The 26,525-nt window shown below is 38.0% G+C and overlaps 1 protein-coding gene across 1 annotated transcript in view; it reads left to right on the forward strand.

Moving 5' to 3' along the window:
* The first annotated feature begins 2,470 nt into the window (after positions 1–2,470).
* The window catches only part of LOC131949305 (transmembrane protease serine 13), a 66,146-nt gene continuing 42,091 nt past the window's right edge, over positions 2,471–26,525 (forward strand). The window contains exons 1-2 of the mRNA XM_059311124.1: positions 2,471–2,553; positions 5,312–5,395. Of these exons, the coding sequence (XP_059167107.1) occupies positions 5,336–5,395 (60 nt within the window). The 5' untranslated portion in view covers positions 2,471–2,553; positions 5,312–5,335. The remainder of the gene's footprint in view (positions 2,554–5,311; positions 5,396–26,525) is intronic.

Below are 26,525 nucleotides of genomic sequence, written 5' to 3' on the forward strand. Positions count from 1 at the left end.
GTTTGGGTCTTAAAATAAAATTAAAAAAAAAAAACGTGTTTTTTTTACATTTAAAAAATTATTAGAGCTTTTGTCTGTCTGTCAGATTTAATGAGCCAAAGCACTTGTGCTCATCAACACAGCATAAACTAATTCTACTAAAGTTTCATATTTTATAGATTAATCTATAACATGTAAGCCTATATGTCAACTAAATATATTTAAACACGGTTTTTTGAGATTAGGCCACAACGCACACATAACAGAAGGAGCTCTATCAGATTTTTTTTATATCTAAGAGCTGACCTAATTACGTAGAAACGATATAGGGTCGGCTCAAGGCTAATGTGCCTTTACATAACGGACAAGTCTGGGGAGTCTAGAAACAGAATCAACAACAGAATCCATCCCATCCTTCCATCCATCTATCCATTCATCTATATATCAATATCATCTATATCTCTATCTCTATCTCAATCTCAATCTCTCATCTCTGATCTCTCATCTCTGATCTCCCATCTCCCATCTCTCATCTAGCATCTCCCATCTCCCATCTCCCATCTCCCATCCCCCATCCTTCATCCCCCATCTCCCATCTCCCATCACCCATCTCCCATCTCCCATCTCCCATCCCCCATCCTTCATCCCCCATCTCCCATCTCCCATCACCCATCACCCATCTCCCATCTCCCATCTCTCATCTCTCATCTCTCATCTCTCATCTCTCATCTCTCGTCTCTCGTCTCGTCTCTCGTCTCTCGTCTCTCGTCTCTCGTCTCTCGTCTCTCATCTCTCATCTCTCATCTCTCATCTCTCGTCTCTCGTCTCTCGTCTCTCGTCTCTCGTCTCTAATCTCTAATCTCTCATCTCTCATCTGTCATCTCTCATCTCTCATCTCTCATCTCTCATCTCTCATCTCTCATCTCTCATCTCTCATCTCTCATCTCTCATCTCTCATCTCTCATCTCTCATCTCTCATCTCTCATCTCTCATCTCTCATCTCTCATCTCTCATCTCTCATCTCTCATCTCTCATCTCTCATCTCTCATCTCTCATCTCTCATCTCTCATCTCTCATCTCTCATCTCTCATCTCTCATCTCTCATCTCTCATCTCTCATCTCTCATCTCTCATCTCTCATCTCTCATCTCTCATCTCTCATCTCTCATCTCTCATCTCTCATCTCTCATCTCTCATCTCTCATCTCTCATCTCTCATCTCTCATCTCTCATCTCTCATCTCTCATCTCTCATCTCTCATCTCTCATCTCTCATCTCTCATCTCTCATCTCTCATCTCTCATCTCTCATCTCTCATCTCTCATCTCTCATCTCTCATCTCTCATCTCTCATCTCTCATCTCTCATCTCTCATCTCTCATCTCTCATCTCTCATCTCTCATCTCTCATCTCTCATCTCTCATCTCTCATCTCTCATCTCTCATCTCTCATCTCTCATCTCTCATCTCTCATCTCTCATCTCTCATCTCTCAGGTTTTTGGCTGATGACCTATTTTGTGAGTGAATAAAATTCCAATACTTCATAGTAAGGTTTTTGGCTGATTTGTGTCTATACCGTTTTAAAAGGACCAAGTAACAGAAATCGATACTTTACAGCTGCGTGTCAAATAATCATAACCAATACAAAATTGTAATTAAGATCTTGCCTAATTAATTTCTAACACAGTAGCTTTCACAATTTGATACATGGTTAGAAAAATATATTTCTAACCACAAGCTTAGATGGTGACTGGTAGCGAATCATTTCTTGCCACGGATACCACTGTGTGTGGTCTTGTTTGTAATAAAGCAATTGAATGCCCAGCATTTCAGAGGCGTAGCAACCCCTAACGTCGCACGGGGAGAACTTTCAATTTGGCGCCCTCACCCCGCGTATATATATATATATATATATATATATATATATATATATATATATATATATATATATATATATATATATATATATATACATATATATATATATATATATATATATATATATATATATATATATATATATATATATATATATATATATATATATATATATATATATATATATATATATATATATATATATATATATATATATATATATATATATATATATATATGTGTGTGTGTGTGTGCGAAATTAGAAAAAAAGGGCCACCCCGCAAAAAAATGTTTTGGGTCCCCCTATATATATTTTATATATATTTTATATATATTTTATATATATATATATATATATATATATATATATATATATATATATATATATATATATATATATATATATATATATATATATATATATATATATATATATATATATACATATATATATATGTTGAATTTTCCACATTATGAAAATTTTCTACCATCGCCTTAGTAGAGTAGCTAACAAAGTATCACAATCTCATTGGCTGTCTAATCTAGAAATACGATTGGACGGTTGCGCCTTGTAATCCCATGTAAATTCAAGCCATTGCAGAACTTGAATCGCTGTCTTCACTCTCACAGAAGATAACTCGACAGTGAGTTGCAGTTGGTCGGGGCTACTTTCATAGGCCTTTCAAGTTTTTTGCAACGCGTGAGTATAAATTATAAGATAAACTTTAGTTTCAGTGAGTGCTTAATGTATGGCGTGATCTAACGTACAACTGGAGCCTCTGTTATCAAGGACATAGAAACGGAGACGTTTTGACGTGCAGCTACCCCGGGGGATCACCTTATTTTCGTATTGATAGGGATGAGAGCCCCGTGGGTGGCCAGCTGTAGCTAAGGGTTTTTAGTGTGTAACGGGTGTCTCCCCCACGTTGCCTTCTGGGTTTACCAAGTGACAACCCGTAGCTCTATTATGGAGTGGTAAGGGTTTCGGTAGATTAATATCCTAATCTAACCTTCTTGAATGAAAGTAAGGCAGAGCTTCCTATCCTGCGAGGTAGTTGCAACTAACAGAGTTTCTTCCAGGCATCTCTTTGGGGGAGGGGGGGGGAGGGGGAGGGGGAGGAGGGGGGGGCGAGCCCCCGAGGAAAGTCTACCACCCCCCCCCCCCGAACGAAATGGCATTTATACAGAACATATATACTTTTAACAATGTCCGCGTCCGCCCCCCCCCCCCCCCAGAAAATTTAGTCCCTCCCCCCCCTATGAAAATTTCAAGTGCCCCCCGGAGAAAAAAGTCTGGAAGAAACACCGGCACCTAGAAACAGGGCAAAGCGTTAAGGTGCACAGCCGTCCCTTTGGCTTGTAAAAGCAACTCTTAAAGCCCATACAATTAATATAAAACACAGAGAGATTTTCGTATCCAAATAAATCTGTACCGTCTTTGTTTGTTTATCAAACTCAGCATACAGCCAATACAGTTGGTTCTTCTGCAACTAAATGTTTCTTATCACATCAGATACACAGAATTTTTCTGCATTTTCTTCGATCGCTTTATGATTTTAATCCTATTTCTTTCCCATCTAGACCAGAGCGGGAGATCTCTGGTTCATAGAAAGATTTTTATACATACGCGACTTGGTCCTAGTTTCGACTCTTCTATACTTTTCCATCCTGCTTCCTCTAATATCATTTGGCCCAGCGTAAGGACAAGGAGCGGTCAAATCAGTCTAAGCCGCACCCAGACTTACTGTGGTAAACGGATGGGGAGTTAGCCCCAGGCTCGGTAAAACGCGTCTGGGGTTTCTCTTTTTTGCGTGAAGGGATGTATACTAACCGGGCCCTCATCATCTGGGGAAGAACCTCATGGCCGTGGGAAGCCAGCCATGGGGGAGTAGATCTTGCGCTGCTCAAAATGGACAACCCGAGTGGTCTCCCAGGTAGAGCCGGCTGGACACCTCGGTCAGGTGCACAGTGAGTCTGGGAGAAACGTAGGTCGGCGAGACTCCGATGACCGTAAAACCACTCCAGGCCTGGGGAGTGGCCATGTAGCTGGCATCAAGGCAGCCCCACCTATAAAATTTCATGAAAAATGCACAAAGTAAGCGTAAAAGTGAAATTTGGGATTGACGGACACGTAGCGGGGTGTTGGTAGCACCCCCGCTGACAAGGAACGTAAAAAGACTATGAGGTTGAGGCCCTGTGAAATTCGTCTGGTGAGATGCTACGAGAAATGACCTGACCGTCTCTGGGGGACTGGTTCCCCTCTGACCCAGAATGTTTAAGGTCCAGGGCAGTGTAATAAAAAGTCAAGCAGTGGAAAGTCCAAGTAAAAAAAAAGACTCCGCGGCCCAACGTCCCAGCCGTTAGTGTGGGAGTCGGCGCGGAAGCACCTTTCAAAACGAAAACCGCAAAGGGAGCTTTGGCCATTCTCAAGTTCAATATATACGGCTTGGTGGGCCGGCTGGTGGAGCTGAACAAAACCCTAGCGGAAAATAACATCGATGTGGCGGTGCTAAAAGAAACGTTGCTAAAACCAAAGCAAAATGCAATGTGACTGGCTATACGAGGAACTACTCATCGGTAGCTAGCGGAGCGGTGATTTTCACCGACTCCCTTTCGAACAGAGGTGCGAAACGCAAGGTCGCTACAACCCCCGCTACATACAGAGATTGTGTTGTAAGGCTTAACGAAGCTTTCAAACAGGAGTGGGAAAAGGAGTGGACAGAATGATTCAAAGCCAGTATTGTCTACAAGCACATGAATAAATCATCGAGGGTCGATCCATGGTGCAAGTTGCATAGATGGCAGCAGTCGATCATTACCCAGATTAGGACAATGCCCATCAGTCAAACTTGCACGGCTTGAAGGTTGCCCACGTTGACCAGGTTGCCCACGTTGACCAATGCCGACACTACAATTTAATAATTAATTCATAAAGAATCAATTAGGTGACCAATTTAGTCAAATTGAATGTCACGATGCATTGTCTTCATGTTTTGACCCACGTACCAATTACGAACAGTATCTGTCAGTAAGAAGTGCCTCCTATTTCGCTCGGCCGTTTCGATCTAGACAGACAGACAGACTGACGACAGAGGAAGCAAGTTAAATGAAAGCTTGTAAAAATTGTTTAAACGACTGAATTTGATAGCAGAGTCTGTCTTAGGGGTCATCCATAAATGGCGTCACGCTTTTTGACGAATTTTACCTCCTCCCCTCCGATATTTTTCCAAAAGGTATTCATATATTTTGATGAAGATTACATTGTTCGATTTTATTTTCATCATTGAATTGTTTCTAAACGACAATACAAATTAATTTTAAAAGAACATTTCAGCGATAAACTTTTATTTCAAAAATATAAAGTCGGCAGCAAAACATTTGTTAAGCGGAGAAAAAAAATGGCTTAAATAAAAAATAATTTGCTTGTTGACGCTCAATGTGTTTAATTTTTTTTTTAGAAAAACAACCCGCAAAATAGAAGGATGAAGGAAATTTTTTTACTTCTATGTTTATGGATGTTAGATTTAACACCAGCGTCTGAAGTAAGTAATTAAGTAATTTGAAACAAAGTAAGCTTCCTCGTGTGTATGAGAGTGTTTATGATACACGATTTGTAAGTCGTTGCTCATCTATGGGTAAATGTTTGACAAGTGTGTGTGTGTGCGTGTGTTTTATATGTCTGATCGTGAAAAACGGGACTGTGTGATTGTGTTTGTGATGATTTATGCGTGTATCATGTATATGTAGTTTTCAAAGTAGGGTACGTCGCTTTTCTGAAATTAATTAAATTTTAGTTACCTTGTCCTGATTATATATCACGAAGTGGATAGGTGTTGGTTAATCACTTTTAATTCTTGTATAACGGAGGCTGGGAGGGGGTGTAGAAAACAAATATTTTTAACAGCTTATAAAAATGTATAAAAACAATGGTTTTTAAAAAATTCTTTCTAAAATTCAACTCCAGCCTTATCATTATTTTTTCCTTTGTGCATCCAAGACACATGTAAAGTAAAGTTACCTTTGAAACCTGACGGTCTATGGGGCAAGTGAAGTAGAGTTCACTTGTTTCTGTGACCTCGACATATGAAGGGTTAGTGTGATCAGCACTATGCCCAGCCGCCTTTACTTTCCCTAACATGAGTTAGGTACCCATCAGAGTTGGGTGGACTCAAGGACGATCCACTGATTTGAACCCGGATTCGAACTCAAGAATTATGGGTTAGAAGTACAGCTCTCTACCGCTAGACCACTCCATCCATCAAGACACATGGGGCCGTCACAAAAAATGCTCCCTCCACTTTTGTTTCGGCACTATTCCTGAACAGTCCGGCTTCTGCCAGCCGCTTCCCCGGTGTGCGCCTCAACATCTTCCTTGGGCTTTGCTATTTTCTTTTTCCTTGAGGTGTCCACTTCAGCACCATTCCTGCTATATAATCTGGATTCATTCTTAGAGCTTGCCCCAATCTAGCGCCATCTTCTTTTCTTCTATTTTTTTTTTTCGAAAAAAAGCTCCCATTTACGTCCCGCCTAGTCGTGTATCATTTGAAATGGTGTTAGGCCAGTGCATGCCAGTTAGTTTGGAAAGAGTTAAGGGATCGCCTGGTTGTGGTTGTTAGTTTGAGTTTGCAGCACTGTTCAGATTGGTAGTACAATTTGTAGGCCACAACCTGCAGACACATTTATTCTTTTGTAATTTAATTTTTAAAAATTCTAATGATGAATTTCTCTATTAGCATGAGATTTAATAGCTTTTTCTAGCTCTTGTGTGCAGAGGCGTAGCGACCCGTCCCGGCGCCCGGGGTGAACTTACATTTAACTAGTATAAACAGAAAACATTATAAAAATGTATACAAAATTAAATTTATACACATTTAATTTATTATAGGCTGTAAAAGAAATTGTGGGGGCCAAAAATAATAAAGCAGCACCCTAATCCCTCACTGGCTGGGGATGTGTTTTCGTTTGTATTTGTGTTTGATTGCAAGTGTGTCTGAGTGCGTATGTGCAAGATTGCGGTACGTGTGTGTGTGTGTGTGTGTGTTTGTTTTTGCTCGTGAATCAGTTGAATAAGGTATGAATATTTTATTCGCCAGAACAATATTTGCGTCTGTATTTAATCAAACAGGGATTAGACAGGCTTTGAGTCAAACCGACAGTCAAACCAAAAGGTTTTTTTTTCGTAATATAGCCCATATAAGGTCAGTCGATGTCAGTTTTGACTTCCTCTACGTGGACTTGTAGGCCAACTAGCACCGGCCTTCGTGTTCTATCTCCCCAAGGAAGACTCATGCCAAATTTGAAGCGCCTGCGGCGCCGGGAAGTGCCCCAACGGGCACCCGACAACTTTGCTTTATGTATATAGATAAATCTTCTGTTTAACAAGTAATAAAGAATTTAACATTGGGTAGAACATTTTACAATTAATCCACACATTTAATTAAACTACTGAGTAATTAATTAAAATTCCACAGCAGGATAACTTCGAAATGAGCAATTATTACAAAGGTCTAGCCGGTCGATAAATGATACGTGTCGTACTACCATTGGTATCTTTTTAATGTTAAGCTTGATATACATAGGCGAATCAAAATGATAAGTAAATGGGTGGCTTAGCAAATAACCGTCACCATATAAAAATAAAAATAAAATAAAAATGAACGTCAACGTCAACGTCAAAGTCAACGCACGCGTACGCGCACGCGCACGCGCACGCACACGCGCACGCACACGCACACGCACACGAATACGTACACGCACACGCACACGCACACACACACGCACACGCAAACGTAAACGTAAACGTAAACGTAAACGTAAACGTAAACGTAAACGTAAACGTAAACGTAAACGTAAACGTAAACGTAAACGTAAACGTAAACGTAAACGTAAACGTAAACGTAAACGTAAACGTAAACGTAAACGTAAACGTAAACGTAAACGTAAACGTAAACGTAAACGTAAACGTAAACGTAAACGTAAACGTAAACGTAAACGTAAACGTAAACGAACACGTACACGTACACGTACACGTACACGTACACGTACACGTACACGTACACGTACACGTACACGTACACGTACACGTACACGTACACGTACACGTACACGTACACGTACACGTACACGTAACCGTAAGCGTAAGCGTAAGCGTAAGGGTAAACGCAAACGCAAACGCAAACGCAAACGCAAACGCAAACGCAAACGTAAACGCAAACGCAAACGCAAACGCAAACGCAAACACAAACGTAAACGTAAACGTAAACGTAAACGTAAACGTAAACGTAAACGTAAACGTAAACATAAACATAAACATAGACATAGACATAGACATAGACATAGACATAGACATAAACATAAACATAAACATAAACATAAACATAAACATAAACATAAACATAAACATAAACATAAACATAAACATAAACATAAACATAAACATAAACATAAACATAAACATAAACATAAACATAAACATAAACATAAACATAAACATAAACATAAACATAAACATAAACATAAACATAAACATAAACATAAACATAAACATAAACATAAACATAAACATAAACATAAACATAAACATAAACATAAACATAAACATAAACATAAACATAAACATAAACATAAGCATAAGCATAAGCATAAACATAAACATAAACATAAACATAAACATAAACATAAACATAAACATAAACATAAACATAAACATAAACATAAACATAAACATAAACATAAACATAAACATAAACATAAACATAAACATAAACATAAACATAAACATAAACATAAACATAAACATAAACATAAACATAAACATAAACATAAACATAAACATAAACATAAACATAAACATAAACATAAACATAAACATAAACATAAACATAAACATAAACATAAACATAAACATAAACATAAACATAAACATAAACATAAACATAAACATAAACATAAACATAAACATAAACATAAACATAAACATAAACATAAACATAAACATAAACATAAACATAAACATAAACATAAACATAAACATAAACATAAACATAAACATAAACATAAACATAAACATAAACATAAACATAAACATAAACATAAACATAAACATAAACATAAACATAAACATAAACATAAACATAAACATAAACATAAACATAAACATAAACATAAACATAAACATAAACATAAACATAAACATAAACATAAACATAAACATAAACATAAACATAAACATAAACATAAACATAAACATAAACATAAACATAAACGTGCACAAGCACAAGCACAAGCACAAACACAAGCACGAGCAGAAGTACAAGTACAAGTACAAGTACAAGTATACCTGATCCTAATCAAAGAATACAATATTGAAATAAAAATGTTAGTGGCTCTTTGAAAGCTGGTAATTTAAGTAAATGGTAACTTTCGGCTCTTCCGTCTCAAAATGTTGCCGTCCCCTGGTCTAGGCCAGTGGATGCTGTTTATCGTTCATTGGTAGGCCTACTAACTATACAAAACATCTAATATGTAGGAGGAAGAAATGGTTGCATTCCAGCATTCACTGATATACAAAAGAACGGTTAAGGCATTATCTTTTTAAAAAAACCGGCATTCAGTCTCTTTCTTCGATAGCCAGTTGTTTTTTGTTTTTTTTTAAATCTCGCCTGGCTTCAGTTGTACATGTTTTATTGTCAGACAGTCAAAACTATTTTTTATTCAGTTTAAAAAAAATATATTAAGAGGAGGGGGTAACACTCCACCGGAAACGCACAATTGCTGGACACGGTGGGGGTGACACTCACTAAACGCAGCGGGTGATATCGAACCTAGTGATGCCACTAATTAAATACAAAATTTAAAAGTTGCTCATGATTTATTTAGATGTTTTTTTCTTTCTTATAAGTTTGCAAAATGATTAATATGTTCCTTGAAGTCCATTTTAGCTGCTTCTGTATGTTCGGTACTTAGGATGGCCAAGTTACTGACCCAAACGGCATATCTACAACATCATAATAATGGAGAGACTCGGGGCACCTATTCGTATACTACTGCCGAGGCGGCTGGAGGACACCCCTTATTTTCTTTCTACGTATCCCTATGGCATGGCGCTTATTAAAACAAGTGTGCCGTAGTGCTCACGGGGGTGGGGGGGGGGGGGTAGGGGTAGGGGAGCTCGGGCATTGGCTGATGCACTTGCAGTTTGACCGTTGAATCTAGCTGTAACCGTGACCCCTTGTACAAGTCCCATAATCAACTCTGGGTGGCAAACCGAACTGCCTTACTGTAAATGAGCCGGTCTCTGAACAAAATTAAAAAAAAAATTTAATAGCAGAAAACTTTACAGGAGTTTCTTTCTGGTTTCTATTCGAGGAGGGAGGCATTGCTCCTCGTGTGTTGTATTGTGGTAGGTAATTTTACGGTCAGTAGAGATTTGTCTGAATTATTCTAAACGACTTCCCAATGTTTCTTTGTGATTGGATCATTTTTGTATTAATGCACAAAGGACAAGGAGACAAACAAAAATTAGACAAATTAGATCAACAAATTGTGATTAAGGTTAAAACTAACAGAAAAACAGAAAGAGGAGGGGGTGCAGGTTTGTGAAATGGTGGGGTAGAGAGTTGAGAAGGGAGGGGATGCAGGTTTGTGGCGGTGGGTAGAGAGTTTTTAGCGATGCGAATAAATTTGCGGGTGCCGGATGCCAATCTCACAAAAGAGTCAATGTCCAAGTTTATTTATAGGCTAATCCTCTCAACTGCTTGCCCGACAATGCACCAATGCATATAGTGTTATTAATACCGATGGGCACTGTACAAACACTTCCCAGTAAGAAAGGTCTGGGGGCCTTTTTTGGAACTTTTGATTACATCTACAGTAGAAAAGAAACTGGGTTTCCGTTTTCTTTTAAAAAAATATATTTTATAATACAAATATTAAAATTCCAATGTAAAAGTTTTAAAAAATGTAGAGGGAAAAGGGCCCCTATGTGCCTTGGGCCCCTATGCCTTGCTTACGCTAGCTTTACTGTAGCTACGCCACTGGGCTGGTGGCACTTTTAACAGTCAATATCCAGTAAAGGTTTTTATTTTGGTGTCATACAGTTGATGTCGAAATAGTTAAATTAGTGTGTAAAGCCACGTAGCAGTTTACATTCTTAACTTTGATTGTGTATAATTCAATATCCTAGCTTAGAATAACCTTTTAAACTCTTGTCCACTCATTTTGGCGCTCCCTTAGGGTCGGCGCCCGGGGTGGCCGCCCCACCCGCCTTCCCCCAGCTACACCTCTGCTTGCGTGTAAGGGTTTGGCGTATGCTACTAGAACTTTTATATAATATAAAGAAAAGTGGTCTATTGATTTGTATATTCACTTCTTAACTGGTATGGGAAGTAATCTCCTATTTTGTTTTATATCTTACGTTCACTAACTATTCTACATTGATTATTTATATCGACTTAAAATGATACAATGTCTACTACATCCAGCTGTCGTGTGAAGACCATCTGGGGTTAGGACAAAAAAGAGGCGCTGGGAACCTCAGGTTTAAATTGAGAGCAACCAGTGGCAATGCTAGGCACATTAGATTGAACGGCACCAAAGCCTGGAAACCCGTTGTGAATGGTCGACATTTTATTCAGGTCAGCCCAGGAGATTGTGTGCGTTTCCTGTTGTTTGAAATGTGTGTAGTTATCTGTGTAGCGGTGTTTGATGTGTAGTCACATGTGTGTATTATTGTTTGGTTTGCGTGTTGTTACGTGCGGTGTGTGTACCTCAAGTGTGTTTAGAGTTGTTTGATATGTTTATGTCACGTGTGACGTGTGTTACTGGCAGAGGCATCGCAAGGCGTGGGTGGTGGTGGGGGGTGCGGACCGCACCGGGTAACACCATTTAGGGGGGGGGGGGGCACCAAGACAAAAGACTATCAAGATATCTAATATATAAAGCTCAATTCTGTAACGCATATGTTTGTTTGTCGCTGGTTATCGATGGATTTAAGTGTTAGAAAATTATCGTGCGCATTTGTCTAAATTTATGAGTTAAAAAATTACTATTGAAAGTGTTGGGAAATCATTTTCATTTTTCAAATTATAGTAATAATTGTCGGCATGTTCATTAAACACAAGTTTTAAAAAAATATCATCTTTTACAAAAATTCTAATTATGTCTTTATTTAGTCCTATAACGCTTACTTCCCTTTGATAAATTAGGCAAAACACAATTACTTCCCTTTATAAAACCATTGCATTAGTTGAAAAGCATTTACTTTTTAATTACTTTGTTTTAGTGTTGGGAAAAAAATAATTACATAATTAGCGGGGATTGATCAAGTGCAAATGTTGTAGGTATTTTACGGATAAGCTTGGAGTATTATAATTGTTCATTAAATTAAAACAGGCGCGTTCGTTTAAGTGAGTGCAAAAACTATGAATAAGTTGGGGTACTATAGTCGTTTATTAAGCTAAAACAGGCGATTCTGCCCCGGGCGTTTATGTTCGCGTTAGTGTTTTCTTTGTGTTTAGGTGGGTTTGCGTTAGTGGTTGCGTTTTGATTTGGTTCGTTTTTGTTCTTTCTTTTTTCGTTTTTGTTTGTGTTTTTTTTTTTGTTTGGGTTTGTATTTGTGTTTTTGGTTGGTTTTGCGTTTGGATTTGGTTTGTTTTCGTTTGCTTTTTCGTTTTTTTTTTTTGGTATTGGTGTTTGTGGTTGGGTTTGTTGTTAGGTTTTTGTTTTCGTTTGTTTTTTCTTTGTGTTTGTATTGGTGTTTGTGGTTGTGGTTGGGTTTGTTGCTAGGTTTTTGTTTTCGTTTGTATTTGTAATTGTGTTAGCGTTATGTTTGCGTTTTGTTGTTTTGGTTTTGGTTGGTCGTGGTTTGGGTGAGCAATGCCGGGTTTATGATGATTACTAAACACACAGGTAATGGCCTTTAACAGAAAGGTTTTTCACAGAAGCCAGAGCAGGGCCTGGCCGGGACGGCTAGTATAGAATAAAAACGTAGTTGTTTTTTTTTTTTTTTGTTAATTAGAGTTAAAAAATATTTTAAGTACATAATAACGATCCCAACAGGGGAGGGGAGGATGGTGACACGATGACGTAAACACGCAAACTATAGAGCAAACAATGCTACACCTAGCTGAATTAACAACCGATTATAGATAAACACCGTTAGTATTAAATGTGAACACTTCAAAGGTTTTACCGGGGTGGTGGGGGGGGGGGGAGGGGCGGTTGTAACACCAACTGCAAAATTGACAGAAAAAAAAATAGAGGGGGGGGGGATGACACCGGTGCCGCACCGGGGGACATCCGACCTAGCGACGCCACTGGTTGTCGATTAGGTGAAAGTTATTTATATGAGCTGTTACACCTTATAAAAAGTAAGTTTAAAACCCGTTTTTTACATTGCAAATTATACTTCGTTGCATTCATAATACAAAGGTGGCGTATTTTTAATCACAAAAAAGCTTTTTTATCGTATCTTTATACGTTGTTTAACACAGGGTGCGCAGTTTTATTTCTCAAATATAGCGTCAAAATGTCCCTCCATTTTCCGTCCCACTCCTACCACCAAAACACTATTGAGATAACTAATGACTTTAAAGAAAGTAGGAGTGTGAAGTTTTTTTTTCTTAAACATCTATCTCTGTCTTATGAACTGTGGCTTGGTCTTCCCTTTTGTGTCCGAGGTGTAGTCTAGTTAACGTATGCCACCAAAAACTTCTGGTAATTGTTTGTCTCACTACAATAATAGGTCTTGCATGGCGAAAAAACAATTATATTGGTGACTAAGTAAACCAGTAAGAAACTAAGCAATGCATTTGCGGCTGAGCACTTACGCACTAATTGATAGCAGAAAAAATCAGTAACACCTTTACCAAAACAACGATCTTAGAAACACAATGCAAGCCTATAATTAGTTTTATTTTTTACATGATGTTTAATTTTAACATGGCACAACACAACCAGTCTATATTTTAAAAAATAATGCTATGTTAGGAGTCTGTTATAGGATCTAAATTATAAAGTAAAACAATGCAAGACCATCATTTGTGAACCGTGATTCTCTCTGATTGTTACGTTGCAGATCGGCATATCCGAGCCAGTTTTACTGACTAGTCTTCGACTTGACGGCGAGCCGGGAGATACTAGTCGTGTGACGGGGTTTGTGCTGCAGACGTCGTACGACTGCTCTACATACGATTCACAAGTGAGAGCTCCATGAGATTTAATTCAGTCAACTTTGTATCATCCAACACCATTTTTTTTTCGTAAACAACTAATTGCGTTACTCTTTTGAACTTTAAGTTAAAACCAGCATGGTTTGGTTGTGTTACAACTAGAGCTAGCACAACACATTCAGTGTTTCTTTTCTTCTCCGGGGGGGGGGGGGCGGTAGACTTTTTTTGGGAGGGCTCCGCCCCCCCCCCCCCCCCCGAAGATATGCCTGGAAGAAACTCTGAACACACTTTTATACCAAACTGCACGTTATATATTATGATATATGTATATTATGCTAATTATCCCTATAAAATCTTAATTCGGAAAACTTGTCGGACACTGCAGAAGAAAACATGTTTAAAAAAACTAGTTTTTCTGTTCACGGGAGCGATTGGACTAATAAAAACCTATTACACATAGATTATTTACCTTATGCTATCCACTATGATGCAGTGTCTATTGCAAGAGTATAATCAATACATAGTATTGCCAAAGCCATGTAGGGCTGGCTAAAGTGTGCGTCTAAAAGAATTTATAATAGGCCTACTGTTTGAGTCAGGTTGACTACGTTGTATTGAAAGCCGTGGCGTATTAAATAAAATTGCTGCAGGTTATTTTTATGTGTGTGTGTGTAGATGGAAGGGGGTATCAGCAATAAATTAAAACATTTGAAGTACTTTGATTTCCATGTAGTTCTTTTTTAGTTTCCATTCAACGATACGTATCTTTATAAAAAACAATATGTAAAATTTTTTAACTTTTTGTAAAAATTGTAATCCGATTCTAGTTACTCCTACACATAAAATTGTGGCTATGCTAATGGTAAAATCATATCATGTATGTCCTAATAGTATTGTTGTGGTGTCCAGATGTAATCAGGGAACAACATCTGTAAGAAATATTCCACAGAACTACAGTATACAATACTTGATGATGGATATACCAATAACTGTTCCATTGAAGAAGGTGGAGTATGTCAAATGTCTAAAGATTGTCCCTACCAATTACACAGGGAATAGAGCAGCTTTGAGACTTGATCTTATAGGCTGTCGTGAGTTTCTATCCTTTTATTTTCTTTTCTTTCAAAATAAAGTGCTAATAATATAGCGCACTATTATGAACATCTTTATTTGGCGTTCGCTTGGTGCGCAATTGTTTTTTCTATGAGATTCTATTCTATTTTCAAAAGTTTAAGTATTTAAAATGGATTTAAAATCATAACTATATCCCGAGTTCCCATCCCCTGTTGTTTTATATAAGAATATTCGAGAACGTTTAGGGGAGATCAGTAGTATATTAGGTCCCTTTTGGGTATCATTTTTGGCGGAGCAGGATGTGGGGAGGAGCAATGACATATAGCAAAATACTCGGGAGCAGGATGTGGGGAAGGGACAATGACATATAGTAAAATACTCCCAGCCTGGCGCAGCGGGATGTGGAGGGTGGGTGAGGCGGATGCGTAGGCGGGACAATGAGATATAGTAAAATACTACACCAACTGGCGTTGGCGGAGCAGGAGGGTTAGACATGTTATATAGTAAAATACTCCCAGCCTGGCGCAGGGTGAAGGGTGAGGGTGAAGGGTGAGCCTGGTACAACGACATATAGTAAAATACTCCCCCACCTAGGGGTGGCGGAGGCGCGGAGAGTGGGTCACCTTTTGGTGACCTTGTGACGTAATCAGTGACATTGTGACGTAATCACTGACCTTATGACGTAATCAGTGACCTAGTTACGTAATTTTAATGCGTTTTTTAATTAGTTTTAATTTAATTTTTAAATTTTTAAATTTTAATTTTAAATTTTATAGTTGTTTATTTATTTTGTTTTGTAATTTTTATTAACTAGTTACGTAATTTGATTATTTGTTTGATTTTAATTAATTTGAGTTTAATTACTTTGTTTACTTGTTGTTTAATTTAATTACTTTGTTTATATTGTGTAATTTTTATTGAGTAGTTACGTAATTGGATTTTAATTTTTTTAAATTTTTTAAAATTTTAAAATTTGTAAATTTTTAAAATTATTAATTTTTATTTTTAAATTTGTTTATTTGTTTAATTTAATTACTTTGATATATTTCTTTTCTTTGATGTATGGTATTTAAAATAAAAGACACTGTTTATTTGAATGTATATATGTTTAATAGTAGACGGAGAGGGATGGTCGGGGTTGAGGGTAGGGGTGTGCTAGCATGTACTAGAACATTCTTTGTATAACAGCCTTTAACCAGCCGTCCAACACCTGTTACTTATCGATTCACCAGCGATCCTTTGTTTTTGTCAAACACCGGACAAGGTCCAACTTAATATTGATCGCAGCCACAGGGCCATCACACCTAATTAAATTTTGTTACGCATCAGTGATTTATGCTGTTACTTATCGATCCGCAATCCTTTGTTTTTGTCAAGGACCGGACAAGGGCCGAGTTAATATCGATCGCAACCCACTGACCATCAGTATGATGGCCCACATAATTAAATTTTGTTACGCATCATGGATTTATGTCGCCGGCGCTGCGCGTTTTTAATGGGAATGTATTGATCGACTCGACTCGACCTCGTGTAGCCATTAGCCAGCTGTGCAACAGCTGTTGCGCGACCACAGCATAGGATCTGGTAATTAACGCGAAGCCATTAAGGACTTTGGTTGTAACTATTCGCTTATAGCGAGGGTCAGCGAAAACAAAATATATTTAAGGGTTGGAATTTTCTTTCAACCACCGTTAAATCAGGTTTTGAGACGAAACGAAGTCTCGGTAGGTTCGTGTTTTTTAATGGGCGACAGGGCGACTTGGTGCGTTGGTACGTAGGTATGCGGGGTAGACATGTTTTTTACAAGTCTGGAAAAGTAATTACGTTTTTTTATGACCGTTCCGATTTTCTTTTGATCTGACCACACTGAGCCAGATAAATTTAACAAATGTTCAATACATAGTCGCTTATAGTAACATGGGTGAGGGGTGTAAGCAGGCGGGTGACGGTGTGAACAGGTGATTGAAGGGTGAGCACGTAGGTGAAGGGGTGAGCAGGTCGGTGAAGGGGAACACGAGTAGGAGTAAAGGATATATAGTAAAAGATTCCACCACCTAAGTGAGGTGGGTGAGGAGGCGGATTTTAATTTTAATTTTTTATTTTATTTTTTCATCATCTGTTAACTTTAAGGTTCTATAACTCTATATATTTAAATACATTTTTTTTTATTTAAACGAGTTTACTCCCCCTAACGTAAGTACATGTAAAGAGGGATTTCCTATAGATCTGTAATGAAGTAGGCCTTTTTGACTATGACTTGTTGCCCAGGTGTTGACATGATACCCTTTTTTTGAGATACACGTACACACACACACACAAACACACACACACACGCACGCGCGCGAAATTCATACTAGGTCGGTAAAGGCGGAGAGAACTTATAGGTATACATTATCATGGCGACAACAAAAGCGACCCTTATTTTATTTACATGAAAGCGTGTTTTCCAAAAAGTGTCACCAGGTCGTTGTCATTTTCGCAGCGGGGTTTATTTTAAGTGCACCCTGTGCACGTTTGTTTACATTTTAAAAGACGTGTCGCGTGTCTTCCCCACATGTCTTCCCTAATAGAGAAACGAGAGCAAAGACAACTGTTCTAAAATTAGAACAGCCTTGTTTACAGCCACGAGTATCGTCCCTTGTGAAAAAATTCGCGTCAGAATCCTTAACTAAACAGTCAATTTCTTTAACAAGTTAAAAATAATTTAGGAAGACAAGGGTTAACAACATTAGACGCCACCGTTTTTGTTTCCTGTGACGACAAGGCACAATACACTTTTGTATTTTGTCTCAAGTAGAGGGGTGGGATATTTTTTCTTTGTAAGCGTGTTGTAAACAATGGGTAGAGGAGACGATTTTTAAGTAAGAGGGGAGAGAACGTGACTTGCATCGCGATATTTGAAAACATGGCGATGTTTAACCTCATACAAAAAAGGCAATGAACCTAGAAGGAAGACGAATTTATATCTTAGTCTTGCACCAGATTACCTTCCCATGTTCGCTTCAGTATTACAGTTTTCATCAAACTTCTTTTTGACTTGAACTTCTTTAATTTAAGAAGGTTTACTCATACATAAGACATTACGTCTAATTACAATTTTTTTTATTTTTACCAATCAATGTATTTTGTTTTTCTATATCTTGCATTGTCATCTTAATTTTTTGATCACCTTAGTAAAAAATTTGATTAAGATTATAAACTTCAAGTATAAAAAACAACAACGTTATAGTACGTCGTGTCAAATGACACACCGTTTAAAATGTCTACATTTAAAGTTCACCAATATAATGACGTAAAAACTAAATATGATATGACGTTAGCATACATATCATTCAATCTAATCACTCTAAAGTACAAATCATTAATTTTTATTGATTTAGGGGTGGGTGAGTTATTTTTATTCGGGTGCCCAGGGAAGGTTTGGAGTTGACTAGGGGCACCGTTCATACTAGAGTCGGTGAACTTTTCACCGAGGTTGGTTTCGAAGTTGGGACATGCATGTTTAGGAGTTGGATGCGGTAGTGTTTACACTAGGGACGGAGATGTTTGGGTTACACCGATGGTGGTTTCAAAGTTCGTACATGCATCCTTGGAATTGTTAGGGGCCGTGTTCATACTAGGGTCGGTGAAGGTTGGTTTTGAACTCGGACCATGCATGTTTAGGAGTTGGATGCGGTAGAGTTTACACTAGGGACGGAGGTGTTTTGGTTTCACCGAGAGTTATTTCGAAGTTGTTACATGCATGCTTAGGAATGGACAGGGTTCGTGTTCATACTAGGGTCGGTGAAATTTTCGCCGAGGTGGGTTACAAAGTTGGTACATCCATGTTTTGGAATTGATAGGATGAGAGTTTATAGTAGGGTAAGTGACGTTTTCACCGAGGCAGGGTTAAAAGTTGTTACATGCATGTTTAGGAATTGGTTAGGTTAGAGTTCATACTATCGTCGGAGGTGTTTTGTTAACACCGAGGGATGTTTCGAAGTTGGTACATGCATGTTTTGGAAATGGTAGGGCTAGAGTTTATAGTAGGGTCGGTGACGTTTTCACCGAGGCATGGTTCGAAGCTAGACCATGCATGTTTTGGAATTGTTAGAGGTCGAGTCTATAGTAGGGTCGGGGGAGTTTTCACCTAGGCAGGTTGCAAAGTTGGTACATGCATGTTTTAGAATTGATAGGTAGAGAGTTTATACGAGAGTCGGTGAAGTTTTCACCGAGGCAGGTTACAAAGTTGGGACATGCATGTTTAGGAATTGTTGTCAGTCGAGTTCATACTAGGGTCGGGGGAGTTTTGTTAACACCGAGGCAGGTTGCAAAGTTGGTACATGCATGTTTAGGAATTGTTGGTAGCCGAGTTCATACTAGTGTCGGTGAAGGTTGGTTTTGAACTCGGAACATGCATGTTTTGGAATCGGTAGGTGTAGAGTCCATACTAAGGTCGGTGAAGTTTTCACCGAGGCGGGTTACAAAGTTGTTACATGTATGTTTAGGAATTGTTAGGGGCAGAGTTCATACTAGGGTCGGGGAAGTTTTGTTAACACCGAGGCAGATTGCAAAGTTGGTACATGCATGTTTAGGAATTGTTGGTAGCCGAGTTCATACTAGTGTCGGTGAAGGTTGGTTTTGAACTCGGAACATGCATGTTTTGGAATCGGTAGGTGTAGAGTCCATACTAAGGTCGGCGAAGTTTTCACCGAGGCAGGTTACAAAGTTGGTACATGCATGTTCTGGAGTTGGATGGGTGCAGCATTCATACTAGATTCGGAGGTGTTTTGTTAACACCGATGCATGTTTCAAAGTTGGTACATGCATGTTTAGGAATAGATGAGGGGCAGAGTTTATACTAGAGTCAGAAGAGTTTTCACCTAGGCAGGTTTCAAAGTCGGACCATGTATGTTTTGGAATCGGTAGGTGAAGAGTTTACACTAGGGTCGGTGAAGTTTTCACCTAGGGAGGTTTCAAACTCGGTCCATGCATGTTTAGGAATGGACAGGGGTAGAGTTCATACTAGGGTCGGGGGAGTTTTGTTTTCACCAAGGCAGGGTTAAAAGTTGTTACATGCATGTTTCGGAGTTGGATGGGAACGTTGTCACTTGTGACAGTAAACGAAGACGGATAAATGTTTGTCTGTTACATTGTCATACGTCCTTTGTCTGTCCAAGGGAATAGGTATAGTGTGAGTAGACATACGGTCTGTTTATCTATCGGTTGTTAATGTGTTTAGGGATAGGAGCGAGGGCGGCGGACAAAGGCTAGGGCGCATGTGGCATTCGTTGAGGAGTGGTGTCTACAAGTTATGTATCCCAATCTGTTGGATTAGTGTCTAGGGGGTTGTGACATTAATTGAATGTAGATAAATGTAGGTTTGTCATACATCCTTTGTCTCTTTAATGGAATAGGTATAGTGTGGGTAGTAGTACGGTCTGTTTATCTATCGATTGGTATTGAGCTTAGGGGATGGGAGAAGGGGGAAGGGGTTGCGGGGAAGGGGAAGGGCGAATAGTGATAAAAATAATTCACCCAACCCCTAAATCAATAAAAATTATTGATTTGTACTTTAGAGTGATTAGATTGAATGATATGTATGCTAACGTCATATCATATTTAGTTTTTACGTCATTATATTGGTGAACTTTAAATGTAGACATTTTAAACGGTGTGTCATTTGACACGAGGTACTATAACGTTGTTGTTTTTTAAAACTTGAAGTTTATAATCTTAATCAAATTTTTTACTAAGGTGATCAAAAAATTAAGATGACAATGCAAGATATAGAAAAACAAAATACATTGATTGGTAAAAATAAAAAAATTGTAATTAGACGTAATGTCTTATGTATAAGTAAACCTTCTTAAATTAAAGAAGTTCAAGTCAAAAAGAAGTTTGATGAAAACTTTAATACTAAAGCGAACATGGGAAGGTAATCTGGTGCAAGACTAAGATATAAATTCGTCTTCCTTCTAGGTTCATTGCCTTTTTTGTATGAGGTTAAACATCGCCATGTTTTCAAATATCGCAATGCAAGTCACGTTCTCTCCCCTCTTACTTAATAATCGTCTCCTCTACCCATTGTTTACAACACGCTTACAAAGAAAAAATATCCCACCCCTCTACTTGAGACATAAAATACAAAAGTGTATTGTGCCTTGTCGTCACAGGAAACAAAAACGGTGGCGTCTAATGTTGTTAACCCTTGTCTTCCTAAATTATTTTTAACTTGTTAAAGAAATTGACTGTTTAGTTAAGGATTCTGACGCGAATTTTTTCACAAGGGACGATACTCGTGGCTGTAAACAAGGCTGTTCTAATTTTAGAACAGTTGTCTTTGCTCTCGTTTCTCTATTAGGGAAGACATGTGGGGAAGACACGCGACACGTCTTTTAAAATGTAAACAAACGTGCACAGGGTGCACTTAAAATAAACCCCGCTGCGAAAATGACAACGACCTGGTGACACTTTTTGGAAAACACGCTTTCATGTAAATAAAATAAGGGTCGCTTTTGTTGTCGCCATGATAATGTATACCTATAAGTTCTCTCCGCCTTTACCGACCTAGTATGAATTTCGCGCGCGTGCGTGTGTGTGTGTGTTTGTGTGTGTGTGTGTACGTGTATCTCAAAAAAAGGGTATCATGTCAACACCTGGGCAACAAGTCATAGTCAAAAAGGCCTACTTCATTACAGATCTATAGGAAATCCCTCTTTACATGTACTTACGTTAGGGGGAGTAAACTCGTTTAAATAAAAAAAAATGTATTCAAATATATAGAGTTATAGAACCTTAAAGTTAACAGATGATGAAAAAATAAAATAAAAAATTAAAATTAAAATCCGCCTCCTCACCCACCTCACTTAGGTGGTGGAATCTTTTACTATATATCCTTTACTCCTACTCGTGTTCCCCTTCACCGACCTGCTCACCCCTTCACCTACGTGCTCACCCTTCAATCACCTGTTCACACCGTCACCCGCCTGCTTACACCCCTCACCCATGTTACTATAAGCGACTATATATTGAACATTTGTTAAATTTATCTGGCTCAGTGTGGTCAGATCAAAAGAAAATCGGAACGGTCATAAAAAAACGTAATTACTTTTCCAGACTTGTAAAAAAACATGTCTACCCCGCATACCTACGTACCAACGCACCAAGTCGCCCTGTCGCCCATTAAAAAACACGAACCTACCGAGACTTCGTTTCGTCTCAAAACCTGATTTAACGGTGGTTGAAAGAAAATTCCAACCCTTAAATATATTTTGTTTTCGCTGACCCTCGCTATAAGCGAATAGTTACAACCAAAGTCCTTAATGGCTTCGCGTTAATTACCAGATCCTATGCTGTGGTCGCGCAACAGCTGTTGCACAGCTGGCTAATGGCTACACGAGGTCGAGTCGAGTCGATCAATACATTCCCATTAAAAACGCGCAGCGCCGGCGACATAAATCCATGATGCGTAACAAAATTTAATTATGTGGGCCATCATACTGATGGTCAGTGGGTTGCGATCGATATTAACTCGGCCCTTGTCCGGTCCTTGACAAAAACAAAGGATTGCGGATCGATAAGTAACAGCATAAATCACTGATGCGTAACAAAATTTAATTAGGTGTGATGGCCCTGTGGCTGCGATCAATATTAAGTTGGACCTTGTCCGGTGTTTGACAAAAACAAATGATCGCTGGTGAATCGATAAGTAACAGGTGTTGGACGGCTGGTTAAAGGCTGTTATACAAAGAATGTTCTAGTACATGCTAGCACACCCCTACCCTCAAACCCCATCATTACTCCCCCTCTCATCCACCAACACCCCTCTCCGTCTACTATTAAACATATATACATTCAAATAAACAGTGTCTTTTATTTTAAATACCATACATCAAAGAAAAGAAATATATCAAAGTAATTAAATTAAACAAATAAACAAATAAACAAATTTAAAAATAAAAATTAATAATTTTAAAAATTTAAAAATTTAAAAATTTTAAAAAATTTAAAAAAATTAAAATCCAATTACGTAACTACGCAATAAAAATTACACAATATAAACAAAGTACTTAAATTAAGCAACAAGTAAACAAAGTAATTAAACTCAAATTAATTAAAATCAAACAAATAATCAAATTACGTAACTAGTTAATAAAAATTACAAAACAAAATAAATAAACAACTATAAAATTTAAAATTAAAATTTAAAAATTTAAAAATTAAATTAAAACTAATTAAAAAACGCATTAAAATTACGTAACTAGGTCACTGATTACGTCATAAGGTCAGTGATTACGTCACAATGTCACTGATTACGTCACAAGGTCACCAAAAGGTGACCCACCCTCCGCGCCTCCGCCACCCCTAGGTGGGGGAGTATTTTACTATATGTCGTTGTACCAGGCTCACCCTTCACCCTCACCCTTCACCCTGCGCCAGGCTGGGAGTATTTTACTATATTACATGTCTAACCCTCCTGCTCCGCCAACGCCAGTTGGTGTAGTATTTTACTATATCTCATTGTCCCGCCTACGCATCCGCCTCACCCACCCTCCACATCCCGCTGCGCCAGGCTGGGAGTATTTTACTATATGTCATTGTCCCTTCCCCACATCCTGCTCCCGAGTATTTTGCTATATGTCATTGCTCCTCCCCACATCCTGCTCCGCCAAAAATGATACCCAAAAGGGACCTAATATACTACTGAGATCACTCCCGGTTTATTTTCTTCGTTCTTAAATGTAATGTTGGAATGGATTGCCTTCAAAACAATTAAGTATTACTCGTCAACTTGCTATGCAACATATAGGTCGTTGACTCCGATTTTAGCTTTCTTTCCTTTCTGGATTTGCTTCCATTGCCTAGGTCCATCTAGGAACAAACTGCAAGACAGCAGTGATTAGATTTGGAAGTTTTCTCTCCTAGATAGGCTCAGAGTTTCTTCCACACATCTCCAGTCTACCGCCCCCACGAACGAAATGGAATTTATATAGAAAATATTTATTTTTAACAGTGTCCGCCCCCCCCCCCCCCCCCCCGGAGAAAAAAGTCTGGAAGAAACACTGGATAGGTTGCTGTCCGCAGCAATTGAGCGCCATCCTCCCAAGGGATCGAAATCAAGATTTTTTGGTTTATCAATCGTAAACTTTACCGTTGTTAAACGCTGGCCCAATTTCACATCCGATGCTTGATACTGTCTTTACTGGTACAGGTGTTGTAAAGAAGGAAACTTGTCAGAAACCAACGCGACCACCAACAGATACACATCTGCATGCTCATACAAGGAAACTGATGTTCGATCAGGAAATTACTTTGGCGTGGGTAGCGGTACAACTGCTGTCTAACACATCTGTCTTAAGAAGTCACGTACAACTAAATTACAGCCTGGACTGCGACGCGTCGGTCATAACTGGTTATTCGTTTCTTCATGCGAGATCGGTAAGTGTTAGGTCTCAGCCATACAATGGTTTGGTCTCAGCCATACGCCTTTTAAAACGTATTACCAGCCTATTCCTTAAATAAAACGTCAAGCCCAAAGCCATACGCCTATTGAAAGATATTATCATTATTTTAATACAATAAAACTAATTTAAAACATTTTCAACAATAAGTTTTAAATGCAAATAAAACAACCTTTATTTTCTTTTTTTTAAAAATGTGGTCGCTCCTGAGATATCCTGTTAGATATTTTATCGACCAGATGTTTTACTGAATAGAAAAACATTGTTTTATTTTCTAATTTCCAGTGCATTGAACGTTTATAATTAAAAGGGTTTTCTATTTTTACAAGCTTTTATTTAACTCACTTCCTCTGTCTGTCTGTCTTGACGGAAACGCAGGAGTGAAAATTCGGACAGTTCTACTTGACCGATACGATTGACAGTTGGCACGTGGGTCAAGACATGAAGACAATGCAATCTGAAACTAAATTTGACTTAATTGGATGCCTAATTAATTTTTTATGAATTAATTAAAATTTGGACCGAATTAGTAGGCATGTCTAGCCAACCACACCACACGCGTCATCACCTTCAATAGCTACGCCATCACGTAATGGCTGCGTTCAAAAACCATTGCGCGCCTACTGAACGTGATGTTCAGTAGGCGCGCAATGGTTTTTAGTCATGTAACTCTATTGTAAATAAAACATGTAAAGTACTGAAAAAAAAATTCATAAAAAACGTTTTAATAACAAGCTTTTATGTAATGATGCACTAAAAAGTAGAAAATAAATTATAGACTACTATTTAAATAACTATAAAGAAAAGCGTGGGTGTCTTCCTTAACATTAGTAAAGGTATCCAATAGATACTAAAGTGACCCACGCTTTTCTTTATAGTTATTTAAATAGTAGTCTATAATTTATTTTCTACTTTTTAGTGCATCATTACATAAAAGCTTGTTATTAAAACGTTTTTTATGAATTTTTTTTCACTTGTTTGTAATTCTTTTTAAATTAAGTTAACACCATTTTAGCTGCTACAAAAATATGTGCTTTGAGACACGATCAGTAGAATACTAATCCTGAAAGACAATTATCCTTCTTAGTCCACCGTCCAATGTCGCGCAAGAAATCACTCAGCAGTGACAAGCAGTTCACTTCGCCGGTTAGCTTATCGAGCAATAGATAATATTTAATATTGTTATCTTCTATATTACTATTGAATTTAGTATTTTATTTAGAAATTTAACCTTTAATGACTAACCTGTTACGGGTCAGTTGTAGGTAAGATAGAAATAAAAGCTGGAGGGAATAATTGTAAGGTGGCTAATTTGTAGCGGTTAGGGTGAGGGCTACCGTGTAATGTCGAGAGTTCAGGCCAAATACAAGCACTGAAGATTGTCACGAATCGTTTTCTGAGTTGAACTAAACTCAAACGTAACATAACCTAATTGCTAACACGTTTCAAAAATAGATACTCTTGCATGTTCATCATGTTTGAATGAAATCAATGGATTAGAACTGGGTTAAAAGTAAGTTACAAGATTTTCCAAAACCCACAACCCATCAACAAGCAAACTGTCACAGTTAACTAAATAAACGCGTATAAAAACGTTAGTTCATAAGCCATAAGTCCATTAAAGGTGTTAGTCTATTCATACAAAAACGATCGGTCATAGGCCTACTTCAAATCTTAGTGTGTAAAAATGGTCATCAACAATAACCTTACTATGAAGTATTGGAAGTTAGGCGATCAGCCAAAAAACCACTAAAATACTTTCAACTTATATACTTTTTAAAAATATAAATGGATCTTGTTAATTTTCACTGGCTCCCCCTGTCAGGTATCAGCCAGCTGATCAGACAAGCATTATCTGCACTTGTTGCTTACTTTAAACTATAAAAACGGTCACCAGAACAAAATAAACAACTTAATTAGCAATTGTAAACTTGGCAATTCATTAAAAAAAGCCGTACCAAAAAAAAAAAAAAAAAAAAAAAACA

The sequence above is a fragment of the Physella acuta genome, unplaced genomic scaffold (genome assembly GCF_028476545.2).
Source record: "Physella acuta isolate Inbredline_101_S28 unplaced genomic scaffold, ASM2847654v3 ptg000688l, whole genome shotgun sequence".
NCBI lineage: Eukaryota > Metazoa > Mollusca > Gastropoda > Physidae > Physella > Physella acuta.